Source organism: Hoplias malabaricus, chromosome 15 (genome assembly GCF_029633855.1).
Source record: "Hoplias malabaricus isolate fHopMal1 chromosome 15, fHopMal1.hap1, whole genome shotgun sequence".
Classification (NCBI taxonomy): Eukaryota; Metazoa; Chordata; class Actinopteri; order Characiformes; family Erythrinidae; genus Hoplias; species Hoplias malabaricus.
In genome coordinates, this window is record NC_089814.1 from 33,611,230 (window position 1) to 33,627,446 (window position 16,217).

Genomic DNA, 16,217 nt, shown 5'->3' on the forward strand with positions numbered 1-16,217 from the left:
ACAGGGAGAAAACACCACACTCCTCACAGACAGTCACCCGGAGGAAACCCACGCAGACACAGAGAGAACACACCACACTCCTCACAGACAGTCACCCGGAGGAAACCCACACAGACACAGGGAGAACACACCACACTCCTCACAGACAGTCACCCGGAGGAAACCCACACAGACACAGGGAGAACACACCACACTCCTCACAGACAGTCACCCGGAGGAAGCCCACGCAGACACAGGGAGAACACACCACACTCCTCACAGACAGACACCCGGAGCGGGAATCGAACCCACAACCCCCAGGCCCCTGGAGCTGTGTGAATGCGACACTACCTGCTGTGCCACCATGCCGCCCCAGGTAAACCAATATAACACAATTTAGAAATTAACATTTCTGCCGTTCAAAAACAAAACCAAACACAAATCAGTGACTAATATAGCCACCTTTCTTTACGATGACACTCAAAAGCCTTCCATCCATAGATTCTGTCAGTTGCTTAATTTGTTTACGATCAATATTGATCGTACAGACACTGTTCAGAGAGGTGTACTGTTTTCCCTCCCTGTAGATCTCAGATTTTATGAGGGACCACAGGTTCTCTATGGGGTTCAGATCAGGTAACAAGGGGGCCATGTCATTATTTTTTCTTCTTTTAGACCTTTACTGTCCAGCCACACTGTGGAGTATTTGAATGCATGTGATGGAACATTGTCCTGCTTGAAAATCATGTTTTTCTTGAACGATAGCGACTACTTCCTGTACCATTGCTTGAAGAAGGTGTGTTCCAGAAACTGGCAGTAGGTCTGGGAGTTGAGCTTCACTCCATCCTCAACCCAAAAAGGTCCCACAAGTCCATTTTTGATGATACCAGCCCATACCAGTACCCCACCTGCACCTTGCTGGCGTCTGAGTCGGAGTGGAGCTCTCTGCCCTTTACTGATCCAGCCTCTCGCCCATCAAGAGTCACTCTCATTTCATCAGTCCATAATACCTTAGAAAAATCAGTCTTAACATATTTCTTGGCCCAGTCTTGACGTTTTATCTTATGTTTCTTGTTCAAAGGTGGTGGTTTTTCAGCCTTCCTTACCTTGGCCCTGTCCCTGTGTATCAGACACCTTGTGCTTCTTGATACTCCAGTAACGTTGCAGCTCTGAAATATGGCAAAACTGGTGGCAAATGGCATCTTGGCAGCTTCACGCTTGATTTTCCTCAATTCATGGGCAGTTATTTTGCGTCTTTTTTATCAACACGTTTCTTATGACCCTGTTGGCTATTTGACATGAAACGCTTGATTGTTCTGTGATCACACTTCAAAAGTTTGGCAATTTCAAGACTGCTGCATCCCTCTGCAAGACATCTCACATTTTTTGACTTTTCAGAGTCCGTCAAATCTCTCTTCTGACCCATTTTGCCAAAGGAAAGGAAGTTGCCTAATAATTACACACACCTTATATAGGGTGTTGATGTCATTAGACCACACCCCTTCTCATTACATAGATGCACATCACCTGATTTACTTCATTGGTAGTTGGCTTTTAAGCACATACAGCAGCTATACATGAGTAGGACAACATGTATAAAAAGGATGATGTGATCAAAATACTTGCCTAATAATTCTGCACACACTGTAAAGTTTGTTTCCCGATGCTCTCCTTGATCGTATAGATTTGTTAAATTAACACTTGATTTAAAATAATGAAGTAGTTATTAACCGCTGGATGATAAGGTTATTACGAGTGGCAAGGTGCACACCAGCATTTTTTGGAATGAACCAAGCAGAAAACAGATTAATACAGATTTCTGATAAAACAGGCCTTTCCTCTCTGGTACTTTGCTGATGATAATATCTAGGACCTCATGAAAGAAGCATGTAAAGATTTATTTTTAAATAACAATAATAACATTTAAATCTGTGTTTCCATAAATTCTTCCTCCTTCAATCACTTCTTCAACTTCTCTTCAGGAGCGTTCTTCCACTTGTTATAAATCTAAATGAAAAAGATGTATTTTCAGATCAAAACATGTTGACTTGCAAATAATAATTATTCATTCATTCATTCATTATCTGTAACCCTTATCCAGTTCAGGGTCGCGGTGGGTCCAGAGCCTACCTGGAATCATTGGGCGCAAGGCTTGAACACAACCTGGAGGGGGCGCCAGTCCTTCACAGGGCAACACACACACACACACATTCACTCACACACTCACACCTACGGACAATTTTGAGTCACCAATCCATCTACCAACGCGTGTTTTTTTTTTCGGACTGTGGGAGAAAACCGGAGCACCCAGAGGAAACCCATGCAGACACAGAGAGAACACACCACACAGACAGTCACCCGGAGGAAACCCACGCAGACACAGGGAGAACACACCACACTCCTCACAGACAGTCACCCGGAGGAAACCCATGCAGACACAGGGAGAACACACCACACTCCTCACAGACAGTCACCCGGAGGAAACCCACGCAGACACAGAGAGAACACACCACACTCCTCACAGACAGTCACCCGGAGCGGGAATCGAACCCACAACCTGGAGCTGTGTGACTGTGACACTACCTGCTGCACCACCGTGCCGCCCTAAATAATAATTATGACTAAAATAATGATAATAATACATTTTCACTGTCAGCAGTTTGCACTTCAGTTTTTCATGTCATTGCTATACAGCAGTTGTCTGTAATTTCTTAATTAATGAACCAGCAAAATGGATCTCAGACTTGGAATACTTCACTGCAGTAAAATTGAAGATTTTTATTTTGTTTGCACATTTTCTGTAAACCTTCTATTTGAGATGTGCCTTATTTTAGTGTAATATTGTTAGAAACAGTTTGTGCAGCCTACACACATAAATGCAGGAGTCAGTCTACACTCCTGAGCGCCTAATGCTAATGTAATTACCTAGGACACTCAGACTGACAAAAACACAGCCCAACAAACCAGTGTTACAAAATGAATGGGTTTACTGAAATGAGGTTTGTGACTACTTACTCTCTCCCAACAGGGCAGATGAAGAACCCCATAAAGAATCACCAAGGAGAACAGGAATATCTCAATATATAGTGTGACTTTGAACAGGGTAGTCTCCGTGAACGGCACCTCATCAGACGACTGAGACACAAGAAAGATGTTCTGCTTTTATTTTATTAGGTCAAGAGATTAGACACAGGAAAATACAAGAGATCAGTTTCAATTAATATTGGAAAATGTCCTTGTTTCTACATTCACTGTCCATTTTATCAGCTCCACTTAATATACAGGTGCAGTATGTAGTTCTACAATATAGACAGCAGGCCACCTGTTGTTCTGAATACTTTGTTACCTCCATTTCACCTTGTCACTTAATGGTCAGGACCCCTACATTATCACCACAGAGCAGGTTTTAGGTAAAGTACTAGTAAGCATAATTGTTCAAATGGAAAATGAGTGTAGAATCAAGGAGTTTATTTGAATGTTATGATTGATCTGTGTGTAGAAGTCCACATTGCAAAATATCATACAACTGTTTTGCCATGATGAGAATGAGCTTACATCTCCTGGTTTCTTCTGAAAGGGAAACCCCAGAAAAGAAGGGAATTTCTGGTTTCCATCCATGTCCTGGGCAGCTTGTCCTAGAATAATAAATAAATGAACAGTGAGATTGAGTTAGTTGGTTACGATCTGCGAGGTTAAATGAAGTTGGAACAATGAACAAGTCTATGGACCATATTAGAACTTGCCAAATGGCCTAATTCCTTAAAACAACTTACCAAACTGTGCCATTGTTTTTGTTGGTGTCTGAAAGAGACAAGTATCATTAATATTACAGTGAGTGTTTTAAAAACATTTTAATCACCAGTTTCTAATTCAAATCCTTCCCATGTGAAATGTGTTGTAATGGAACTGCGATTAGAATGAAATTATTCCTATGACTAGCACTACATGGGTTAGGGTTATTTAATGTAGCAGAGTAACATTTAAAGATAACCTACATTTATCTTATTTTCCCCCAATGTATAGCTACAATTTCATTTAATGTTATGTCCTTCATACACCATACAGAAACATTTAAATAATAATAATCATTTTTAAACATCAGGAATACCTGACCTTAATTTAAAACGATTGAAACGCGGAGAAAACCTTTAACGGGAGAATCGTTTCTAACGGTTTTCTCTGCGCAGCGCGTGCGTTTTGATTTAATCTGATTGGTTCTGCGCAGAGTCGCTGATCTACAAATCATCTTCTATACAGTCTTGTAGGCCATATGATTCATAGATCAGATTATACCGTAAATTTCAAAAGTACATAAAATATAATTAATTAACAAAACAGGATTCGTTTCTCGTTTTATGAAGAAACTAATATATTACACATTTAACCCCCTTAAAATATAATTAGACCTTATATTTACATCATATAATTGGCGTCAATTTATTTATTTATTTATTTATCATTATTATTATTAATATTATTAATAAAAATAATTACTACTGTAACTTAGTAATTACACACCGTGTTCCAAAATTGAGATTTTTTTTTTAATATCGAGGTGCTGCATATCATTTTCCATGTTTTAGCTTGTTGTAGTGCGATGAGTATGTAAATAAACTACAACTACCCTAATCCTTCCTGTCTGATTCTGATTTGACCGGCTGGTCCCTATAGAAGTGTAACAGTCCCAAAATAAGTCAGTATATAGTATGCAAAATGGAGATGTACTCGTTTGAATTCGATTGTTTTGGTTACACCATGAGAATTAAAATAAATAATCCCCAGTAAACTATTACTGAACTGTCATTTAGATGCTCATGAGGGTAAATATTTAAATGATTAAAATGCCCCTTTAACTGTGTTATTATGTAGTTTTGTATCGTTATTTAAAATGGCAGAGCTATATAGTTATACACTATATAGTTATATATAGTTATCAGAGCTATAAACTATATACAGAGCTTATAGTTAATTTCAGTCTGTTATGCAAACAGTTATTATTTTTATTATTATTTATTTAATTCTTATTATTTTTTAACATACAAGAAAGTCTACTAGGCTTCAGTTTGACCTCTCTGTTATTTTTAGCCCGGCTGACTCAGGACTGAGTGTGTGCTGACTGAATAAAGTCCCTGACAAACAAAAACCAAAATCGTCCAGACTACTGGACCAAACTAATGAAGAGGGTTGCATCAGACTTTTTTTTTCCAGAATAACTTTTCCTCATCTGTTTTAACACAGTACTTTTTCCTTATGCAATCCTTAGAAATATTAATAAAAAATAAAGGTAGCTGATTGATGGCTGTTTTGACTGGAAATAAAATAATTAAGGGTGGATTCTGACATTTGCACTGTATTGTAGGTGCAGTATTATGAACGGATAAGAAGTTTCTAGTGGAGCTTATCAGGCTGCAATGGGCAGATGTTAATTTTATGAAGTTGTACAACAAATATTGAAGACAATATAATGATTTCATTGACACTTAAAACTAGCATTTTAGCTGAAACATCAACAGAAGTCAAGAAAAATATATTTTACACCCGTACAAAGACATAGTGAACTAGGGCATGAGGGCAGTTTGGTCAACAATTCCATATACCTGCAGAACTGGAGGCTGCACTTTCAGGACTTCATTTATATTGATCTAAATACTTATAGTTTTTGCAGGCTTTTTAAACCACATATTATTATTATGATACATTATTCTACGTTATTAGAGTTATACACTTCTCAACACACCAGTACATACTTTATGCTGATGGTAAAACCCCAACAACACAACTTGATACGAACCTCAAGTATTTAATCTTGTATTAAACTTCAGCTATTGGACAATTTGACTTTCTATATATTCATACATTGTCTAAAACCGCTTATCCAAGTCAGGCCCGGAATCACTGGGCGCAAGGCAGGAACACACCCTGGAGGGGGCACCAGTCCTTCACAGGGCGACACACACTCACACATTCACTCACACAGACATTTTTGAGTTGCCAATCCACCTGCCAATGTGTGTTTATGGACTGTGGAACTGTGGAAGGAAACAGGAGTTTCTGTGAGGAGAACACACCACACTCCTCACAGACAGTCACCCTGAGGAAACCCACGCAGACACAGGGAGAACACACCACACTCCTCACAGACAGTCACCCGGAGGAAACCCACACGGACACAGGGAGAACACACCACACGCCTCACAGACAGTCACCCTGAGGAAACCCACGCAGACACAGGGAGAACACACCACACTCCTCACAGACAGTCACCCGGAGGAAACCCACACAGACACAGGAAGAACACACCACACTCCTCACAGACAGTCACCCGGAGGAAACCCACGCGGACACAGGGAGAACACACCACACTCCTCACAGACAGCCACCCGGAGGAAACCCACATAGACACAGGGAGAACACACCACACTCCTCACAGACAGCCACCCGGAGGAAACCCACATAGACACAGGGAGAACACACCACACTCCTCACAGACAGCCACCCGGAGGAAACCCACACAGACACAGGGAGAACACACCACACTCCTCACAGACAATCACACAGAGGAAACCCACGCGGACACAGGGAGAACACACCACACTCCTCACAGACAGTCACCCGGAGGAAACCCACGCAGACACAGGGAAAACACACCACACTCCTCACAGACAGTCACCCGGAGGAAACCCACGCAGACACAGGGAAAACACACCACACTCCTCACAGACAGTCACCCGGAGGAAACCCACGCAGACACAGGGAGAACACACCACACTCCTCACAGACAGCCACCCGGAGGAAACCCACACAGACACAGGGAGAACACACCACACTCCTCACAGACAGTCACCCGGAGGAAACCCACGCGGACACAGGGAGAACACACCACACTCCTCACAGACAGCCACCCGGAGGAAACCCACATAGACACAGGGAGAACACACCACACTCCTCACAGACAGCCACCCGGAGGAAACCCACATAGACACAGGGAGAACACACCACACTCCTCACAGACAGCCACCCGGAGGAAACCCACACAGACACAGGGAGAACACACCACACTCCTCACAGACAATCACACAGAGGAAACCCACGCGGACACAGGGAGAACACACCACACTCCTCACAGACAGTCACCCGGAGGAAACCCACGCAGACACAGGGAAAACACACCACACTCCTCACAGACAGTCACCCGGAGGAAACCCACGCAGACACAGGGAGAACACACCACACTCCTCACAGACAGCCACCCGGAGGAAACCCACACAGACACAGGGAGAACACACCACACTCCTCACAGACAGTCACCCGGAGGAAACCCATGTAGACACAGGGAGAACACACCACACTCCTCACAGACAGTCACCCGGAGGAAACCCACGCAGACACAGGGAGAAAACACCACACTCCTCAGAGACAGTCACCCGGAAGAAACCCACACAGACACAGGGAGAACACACCACACTCCTCAAAGACAGTCACCCGGAGGAAACCCACATAGACACAGGGACAACACACCACACTCCTCACAGACAGTCACCCGGAGGAAACCCACGCGGACACAGGGAGAACACACCACACTCCTCACAGACAGTCACCCGGGGCAGGACTTGAACCCACAACCTCCAGGTCACTGGAGCTATGTGACTGCGCCACCATGCCACCCTACTTACCTAGTTACTGTGAGGTCTTACAGTTTACTAATTCCCTTCATGTAATAGAAAAACAAAATAAACTAAGGCATGTTAACAGTTTAACAATGCTTGGGAATGAGATAACATAATAAGGTGCGGAAATAGATATTAAACATATTATTCCATTATAAACATATGATATAATAAGCGTGTTAGCACGTCTCAATTTATTTTGAAAGGCTCCTAAGGAATGTTGATAAAGTCTGAATGGGGCTGTTTTGTCTTTCGTGTGTTCGGCGCCCCCTGCGGCCAAAAGAACAGAAGAACTTCAGCGCCGTGTGTTGCTCTGTTTGGAAAGTGAGGAAGGAAAGGTAAACACAAGAGGAATTTCTGATGGAAGTAAGTCTTCTTAATACCATTAGGTGAGCATTAGCTGATCTGACTTTATAAACCAATATTTAAGAAATCAAACTGGAATAGACAAAATTCAAGCATTAAAAGGCTGGCATTTTGTCTAAAATTCTGTTTAATCACCAGTGGTCCGCTCAGAAAACTCTGTGCAAAACATTAGTGGAGCTCCAACTTTGCCCTCAGTGGGCCAACAGTGGTCCACCGTCTCCTTGCTATCAGGGTAGCTACAAGTTGATGGGATTGGTTTCTTAAGATTATGACATATGAAACCCTGGCTGTCTGAATCAGCCTGTTTGAGTTTCAAAGTGGACTGCTCAATAGTGTTGTTTACAGACATGTAAACACTGGATGGGTTGTTTAAAGTTGCAGTGTGCAAATTTTTTGGGAGTTCTATTTTAGCCCAAATGGAATAAAGTATTAAAAATAACATGTACACATTAAAGCAACACTAGATTAACAAAAAGACTCTGTACTTTTGCTCCTCTACAGTACATTTCATCTACAGCACAGTCCTGAAAGCAAAGGGCGAAGGAGTGGAAGCGGGTATGGTTTCCTACCCTCCTCCAGAAGATACACAACACAGTTTCTGCAGTGCTTAGCCCAAAATAGCAATGACAGAGGTTCTTTTCTCTCAGTTAAAGGTCAGTGGAGCATCTCAATGATTTTGAAGCAGTTATAATAAGGTAAAAATAAGAATTAGTGCTACTTTTACATGTAATCACCCTTCATATCCACACAGGGAACGGGTGATTATGGGAGTACTAGACCATGACTTCAAAAAATGGCTATTTAATATTATTTATATAATTATTATTATTTTTAAACAGTACTTGAATACCTTAAAGTTCAGTAAATATTTTAACATAAAGATTAAATAAATGAATACACTTTTTTTGTACAACAGTGAAGTGTGTGATTTTATATTTTATTTGTTTATTGTTAATTTAAGATTTCCTGCACATTTGGAGGGCTTTGAAAACACAGCCAGTAGTTTTTAAAGAGCAGGAGAATCCAAAGCGAGGTCTCCTGGAGAACCATGTCACGTTCGGCTAAGTCCCGAGCAGAGAAGGGCCGTGGTGGGGGGTCTGCGGTGGTCCCTGTTCCTCCAGCCTCACTCCAGCCTCCTGCACCGACCTCAGACATCGTCCCGGGACGGCTGACGGAAACCAGCTGGAGAGAGATGCTCCAGCAGGACGAGGGTGAGGAGGTGGTCTCAGATCTGATGGATGGACTTCTGGAGCAGGTGCTGGACCGCTGCTATCAGGTCCAACTGCAGAGACAGGTCATCTAACCACCTTCAGCGCTTTAGGTTATTTTTAAAAAGTGTGGATATTCAAACAGCAAGAATGTTTAAAATGCTAAACGTATAGTAATATTTGAACTATAATCTCTTTTCTCTGGGTTAGTTGGTGCCGTTTTCCATACATTGGGCTCATGATGCCCTGGTGCGGGTGATCAAGTGGCGATTCCTGATGAGGGATGAGGGTGAGAACTCAGACAGTGCCCCACTGTGGACGGAGGACGCAGAGCCTGAGCCTAGCGTTACTGATTCCTGGGCAGAGGGGTGTGTGCCTGCTGTGTACATCAACCAGCAAACACCTTTCCTCCAGGTATGGCACACCATTATATTAAATAGTGGCCATAAAATGTAAGCAATGACAAATCCATTTTCAGTGTTAGCCTCCAAGCGTGTTTAGCATATGACAGAGAATTAGCCATGTTCTCCTTAATATGTCTTTCCAAATACGTTCTTAAAAACGCTTCAAATAACATCTCCGCAGAAACTCCTGGAGCTCAGTGTGAAAGATGCAGAAGATTCATCCAACCCTGACTCCTCTGGAAAATCCCACTCCCAGGACAGAAACAAAGCCAGAACAAAGACAAAACTACGGAATATCAAAGCTACGGAAGCCCATAAAGAAATGCCAACGCTACCGACATTCTCAGGCAAAAGCAATAAGTGAAAAGGTGATCAAAAGGAACGGCCACCTCAGCTGAGGCCAATGCGAACCTCCTTTCCACCCCACAGATCCCAGAAGCCTTTGCAAGCAGCTCTGAAACCTGCACAGGTGAAACAAGGTCAGAATTCAGGGAAGACCCTCAGATCCAAACCCTCCGAACCTTGGGTCCTGAGACTGCGGCCTGTCACACTGGCCCAAAAACAGGAGTTGAATTTCAAAGAGACTCAATGAAAAGTCACCTAAAACTCACAGGGCTCTGAACAAGATGCATAGGTCACACTTGGAGCAGATGATGAAACTCCTCCAAACTGTTGATAGGTTAGCGTTAGGGTTGCAGCTGATGTCACAGTACAGAGTAGCCGCCATATTGGGTCCCTACTCATTACTCAAATAACAATTGTGATGTTTACACTTTTTATTGTTTCTTTCAACACTTTTAATCCTCATTTAAACATTAAAAGAAACATAAGTATGGATGCCTGACCCATTTAGCCACAGTACATTATTAAACAGAGCTCTGTTCATCTGCGTCAGTTGGTGAAGGAGCTTGCGTTGTGTCCCAAATAGGGCACATCCCTACATAGTGCACATCACAGACATTCATTCATTCATCATCTGTAACCGCCTATCCAGTTCAGGGTTACGGTGGGTCCAGAGCCTACCTGGAATCATTGGGCACAAGACAGGAATACACCCTGGAGGGGGTGCCAGTCCTTCCAAGCGCAAAACACACCACGCTCCTCACAGACAGTCACCCGGAGGAAACCCACACAGACAAAGGGAGAACACACCACACTCCTCACAGACAGTCACCCGGAGGAAACCCACGCAGACACAGGGAGAACACACCACACTCCTCACAGACAGTCACCCGGAGGAAACCCACGCAGACACAGGGAGAACACACCACACTCCTCACAGACAGTCACCCGGAGGAAACCCACACAGACACAGAGAGAACACACCAACTCCTCACAGACAGTCACCCGGAGGAAACCCATGCAGACACAGGGAGAACATACCAACAGACAATAAAACTAAAAATACTACACCCAGACAGTAATTAGACACTAATTCGACAGCTACCTACACTGTGCCCTACGGAGGGTGTAGAGAGACATTTGGGATTCTTTCATTTGTAGAGAGACATTTGAGTTGCGAGTGAACAAAACACGAGTGAAATAACACAATTGCTGAAACGTGTATATGATCTGTGTATGAATGGCTCACTCGGGATCAGTCTCGCGAGCAGAGAAATGCACTTGAGTCAAACAAACTAACAGTTTTCAATTAGATCCTATGATGAAAATGCTAATATGGCTAACAAAAGATAACTGTCTTTTTGCCCCTCATTGTGCTGCACTGTGAGATTGTTTAACCCCTGACCTGCATTAGTGCTGCGCTCTGAAACCTGACAATCACTCTCTAATATGGCACCCACACTAAAATAAATCACACGACTGCAACCCATGGATAATGACCATGGGGGTTTCTATCAAATAGTGGCAAGATGAGTATTTCTAATAAAGTGGCCAGTGAGTGTAAAATTATATATGTTGTGTATAGTACATTAATATTTTAAAAGATCTTGATTGTTTTATTTAATTATTACTAAAATTACATTTCAAAACCCATTCTGCATTATATTTCTTTCACCTGTAATTGCCTCTCTTGTACATTTGGTGTCACTATTGCCTAAGACACTAACACCAGAGCGAGAAAGAGCTCAGCCCATTACAAAGGAACATTACAGCAGAGGATTATTAAAGTAAGGACAGTTTGTCTGAATGCTGGTGTGTTCTAGTGCTGCAGTTTAGCAATTGTGCCCTAGTGCCATCTAAACAAGGTGATGCCGTTGTATTCTGGTAATGTTACAGCACTTAATCAATGAGAGATGTAGTATCACTTCTGTTCTAAGTTAGTTGATGTCTTTGTGAGTCTGTTTCTTCTTTTGTTCTTACTCAGATGGTCTGGTTCTTATGGGATCTGGTTCTGGAAGCTCATACAAATCCCACTATTACACTCACCTGAGGTTCGTCTCCAGTTTAAAAGAGCTGCTAAAGAAATCCAATCTAAAGAAGCTGATGAGATTAGACTTAAGCTCTAATAAGGTGTTGTAGATATCATCCCTCCTCCATTCTCCACAGGGTTTAGGTTCTGTACCGGTGTCGCCTCCCACAACGTCACGACCCAACACTAGTGTTGATTACACTCACACACACACACACACACACTCACACCAGTTGACTCCTGTGGACATTTGAACTTAATCTGAAATGTGATTACATGCTGATATTATGAATTAGATTTTAATCAAAAAGATATTCAATATTAGATTTATATTCAGTTATAATTGGTGGGTCCATGTATAGATGTTTTAAGCTGCTGTAAACCTGTGTGTGTGTGTGTTATGAAGCCTGTTTGAACACGTCAGGAAAAGTTTTAGAAACAGAACTTTCTGTAGCATTCCAGATGCTAGACAGGGGCCGATGGGGGTGGTGTGATTGACATTAGATCTGTTTGGTGATGCATGTTGCTAAAAGGCCATGTCGGTGAGGAATTTCCAAATGTCAGCCACCACCGCTCCACCCACCGATCACCCTCCTCCTCCTCCCCTGCAGAGGGAACAGAATACTCCTCTGAGAATGGCCTCACCTCCAGGATTTATGTCACCGCCAGCATTTCGCTCCACTCTAGGTCAAAAGAGAGGCAAAATTTGTAACTGGAGGGGGATTTCGGAAAGATCTTGAGGGGTTTAGGTTCAGCGACAGTTATTAAACAGACAGAAGTGTAAATTCTCTTTGTGGTTTACAGAGAGAGCACTTTCTCTGATTGCTTGATGCCAAATGAGATTTGAAAAGCACTGCATCCTCCCATTATAGGTCACCGCCTAGGAACATACAGTTCGTTCAGGGTAGGGTTTGTATGACAAAGAAGACACCACCCTGGGAAGGAGGACACCACAGACTGGAGCAGGTTGACTCTCAGGTCATTTATTAACCACTACATACATAGATCAAATATAAAGAAACAGGTTTTCAGCAAAACTCTAAACACAACAGTCACCAAACAAAGCTCAGTTTCTTTATTTCTATCAGATCGCTGTCGTAAATACCTTATGTCTCACGTTAGGACGATGTCAGCAGGTGATCAGCAGAGTTGGACTGAGTGAGAGGCAGCTACATTTCAGTTTGTTCTAGACACCCACCTGACTGGACCAAAATGTATTGCCAGTTTCTTTGTTACTAAGCAACGTGTTTGAACACACTTGTGTTTGTAGCAATACCTATGACTCTTTTCCACTGTATGTTACCTACTTGACTCGACTTGGCTCAGATCGACCTCGCTCAAAACCACTTCTCTAACGAAAACAGTGGACTTTGGAAACCAGAACAACAGCAACGATAACGTTAAGCGGTGTTTACTCATGGTGTATTGGCGTGTTGTTGTTGTTTGGACTGAACACAGCTCTATCATCAGTTCAGACAGATCAGTAGAATTTGTTCCTTCCTTGTTGCAGCGTCCAGCTCTCGCTGCATTCTTTCAATGGCCACCAATCCAATCTTCAAAAGACCGCGTCATTTTACGAGCTGCCGTCGTGAGTCGGATAAAAACAAACGTGATCTCTGCTGCAGCTGGAGATTTTACAGATGGAGAGTTGGTGCTGGTCATCTGCATTGTGTGGCGTAGAGTGACGACCCTCTCCCTACTCTGCTTTCTTGGAACCAAGAGAGAGCAAGTAATAAAAAAGAACCCGGTTCCAGGTACAGGATCAAATTTACCTAATGGAAAAGCAAAAAAGAAGAGTACAACTGAGCCAGGTGAAATTGGGACCTTGCAGTGGAAAGCATCATTATCGAAGTAAATAGTGCCTCTCTATGTAGCACACTACTAATGAGGGATTAGGGAGCCATTTCTGTCACAGACTAGCACTCTTCCCACAACACAAAAATGTTGCAAAGTGAATGGATTTCCTCATGAGGTCTTTGCCTGCGCCACAGAAGTGACTCTGAATGTTCAACGTCAAATCCAGCCTCCACCAAAGTCCCTAAATCTGCCACAAATATTTTGGCTATTTGCAGATGTGGCTACAGGGCGTTTCTGCTTCTAACCTCGACATGGTTGCACATCACGGAGATGGTCTTAATTTGCTGAATGTGGTTTGATCTAAACACAAAATGTCCAGAGTTACTCCCACAAAAATTAAGATGGATTCCCTTCTGCCATTGTTTTCAGAACAACCCTGTTCTAATTCCCTCCAGATTCACTGTGTGGGGTTCGTAGAACCATTCCTTATGCACTCCATGGATTATTGGAAACCCCTCCCTTGTGAGCTCCACCTTGTTGGTGGCCCAAACATGTTTGAACCGTCTGTCCTGGATGATCTTCTAAAAGCCTTTGCAATTCACTTTATTTTCTATCACAGCAAGGGAGGGGCCATCTTTGTGTATCCTTTGATTTAGATACAACCACAGCAATAGTAAACACACAAACACACACTTTCTCTGGACCCTAAAGTTGCCAGAGTGCTGTAGTGACGTGGAGGTGGAACTGACTTCACTTCAGATGGAAAGAAAACACAGAAGGAGAGGGAGAAGAGGGTGAGGCAAAAATGGAAAAATTTGCCATTGTTTTTACCACTGGAGGAACCACCAAGGTCACTTATTTACCAGCTAATTGTATGTTTGTTTACACCTTAACGCTAGCCACATTGTGCTTCTCTGACCCACTGGGAGCACAGAGAGCTGCTGGTTTGACGCTGTGACTGACAACTTCACACTGACTTCCCTCCCACACCAAAACTAACAAGGTCCACAGAGTAAAGTCAGTCAGACCGACTCTCGGCGCTTCTAAGGTTAAATGTGTGGAGGCTGATCTTCCTTATGTATTTTTTCCCTTACACATTAAATGTCATTTTAGGAGGCAGGGGTTTACGTCTTATTCTCAGTTTTTGTATTCAAACGTAAAGTAAAACACTAATATTGACATTATTGGCCAGCCTCTTATTTAAATGTCCTGTTCCACCTTCAAAATCTCCATTTTATATGTGAGGCTAAAATTAGCTCTGCAGAATAAGGGGAATAGCAGAGAATGCAGAGTGGAGTATTTTTATTCAATGCCCATGTAGGGTAGGTCTTAATGTTGATTTCTCTGAGAGCTGAAGCTCCGTTAGATGAGTTCAAACTGCATCTAGTTCCACACGCTTGGAGGAGAACACTAACTTTAGCCTATGGTAAATTAATAGTTGGATCAAAAACGCCGCAATATATGATGGAGCTGCATCACTTCAGAGAACACAGTCCCTTTGGTCTACGCTGTAATCCTGAGGTGCTCCCTGGTTGACTCTTGGCACTAAGCATGGTGACCTTCAGATCATATGCAGCTGCTCTAGAGAATCCTCTTTATTCTTCTTGATAAAACAAATCAGTAATGATTCAGAGTTTATTAGTTTATTTAATATTAGATTAATATTGTCGCAGTCACACAGGGACCTGGAGGTTGTGGGTTCAAGTGACACCGCTCTGGGTGACTGTCTGTGAGGAGTGTGGTGTGTTCTCCCTGTGTCAGCGTGGGTTTCCTCCAGGTGACTGTCTGTGAGGAGTGTGGTGTGGTCTCCCTGTGTCGGCGTGGGTTTCCTCCGGGTGACTGTCTGTGAGGAGTGTGGTGTGTTCCCCCTGTGTCTGCGTGGGTTTCCTCTGGGTGACTGTCTGTGAGGAGTGTGGTGTGTTCTCCCTGTGTCTGCGTGGGTTTCCTCCGGGGGACTGTCTGTGAGGAGTGTAGTGTGTTTTCCCTGTGTCTGCGTGGGTTTCCTCCAGGTGACTGTCTGTGAGGAGTGTAGTGTGTTTTCCCTGTGTCTGCATGGGTTTCCTCCGGGTGACTGTCTGTGAGGAGTGTGGTGTGTTCTCCCTGTGTCGGCGTGGGTTTCCTCCGGGTGACTGTCTGTGAGGAGTGTGGTGTGTTTTCCCTGTGTCCGTGTGGGTTTCCTCTGTGTGACTGTCTGTGAGGAGTGTGGTGTGTTCTCCCTGTGTCTGCGTGGGTTTCCTCCGGGTGACTGTCTGTGAGGAGTGTGGTGTGTTTTCTCTGTGCCTGTGTGGGTTCCCTCCAGGTGACTGTCTGTGAGGAGTGTTGTGTTTTCTCCCTGTGTCTGCATGGGTTTCCTCCGGGTGACTGTCTGTGAGGAGTGTGGTGTGTTCTCTCTGTGTCCACATGGGTTTCCTCCAGGTGTTCCGGT

The 16,217-nt window shown here is 43.3% G+C and overlaps 1 protein-coding gene across 1 annotated transcript; it reads left to right on the forward strand.

Annotated features, from left to right (window-relative positions):
* Positions 1-9,060: 9,060 nt before the first annotated feature.
* LOC136668070 (uncharacterized protein C2orf81) lies at positions 9,061-9,988 on the forward strand. The gene is made up of 3 exons (XM_066645316.1): positions 9,061-9,306; positions 9,431-9,634; positions 9,806-9,988. Exons 1-3 carry the CDS (start codon positions 9,061-9,063, stop codon positions 9,986-9,988), a joined length of 633 nt encoding a protein of 210 aa, XP_066501413.1.
* Positions 9,989-16,217: the final 6,229 nt, after the last annotated feature.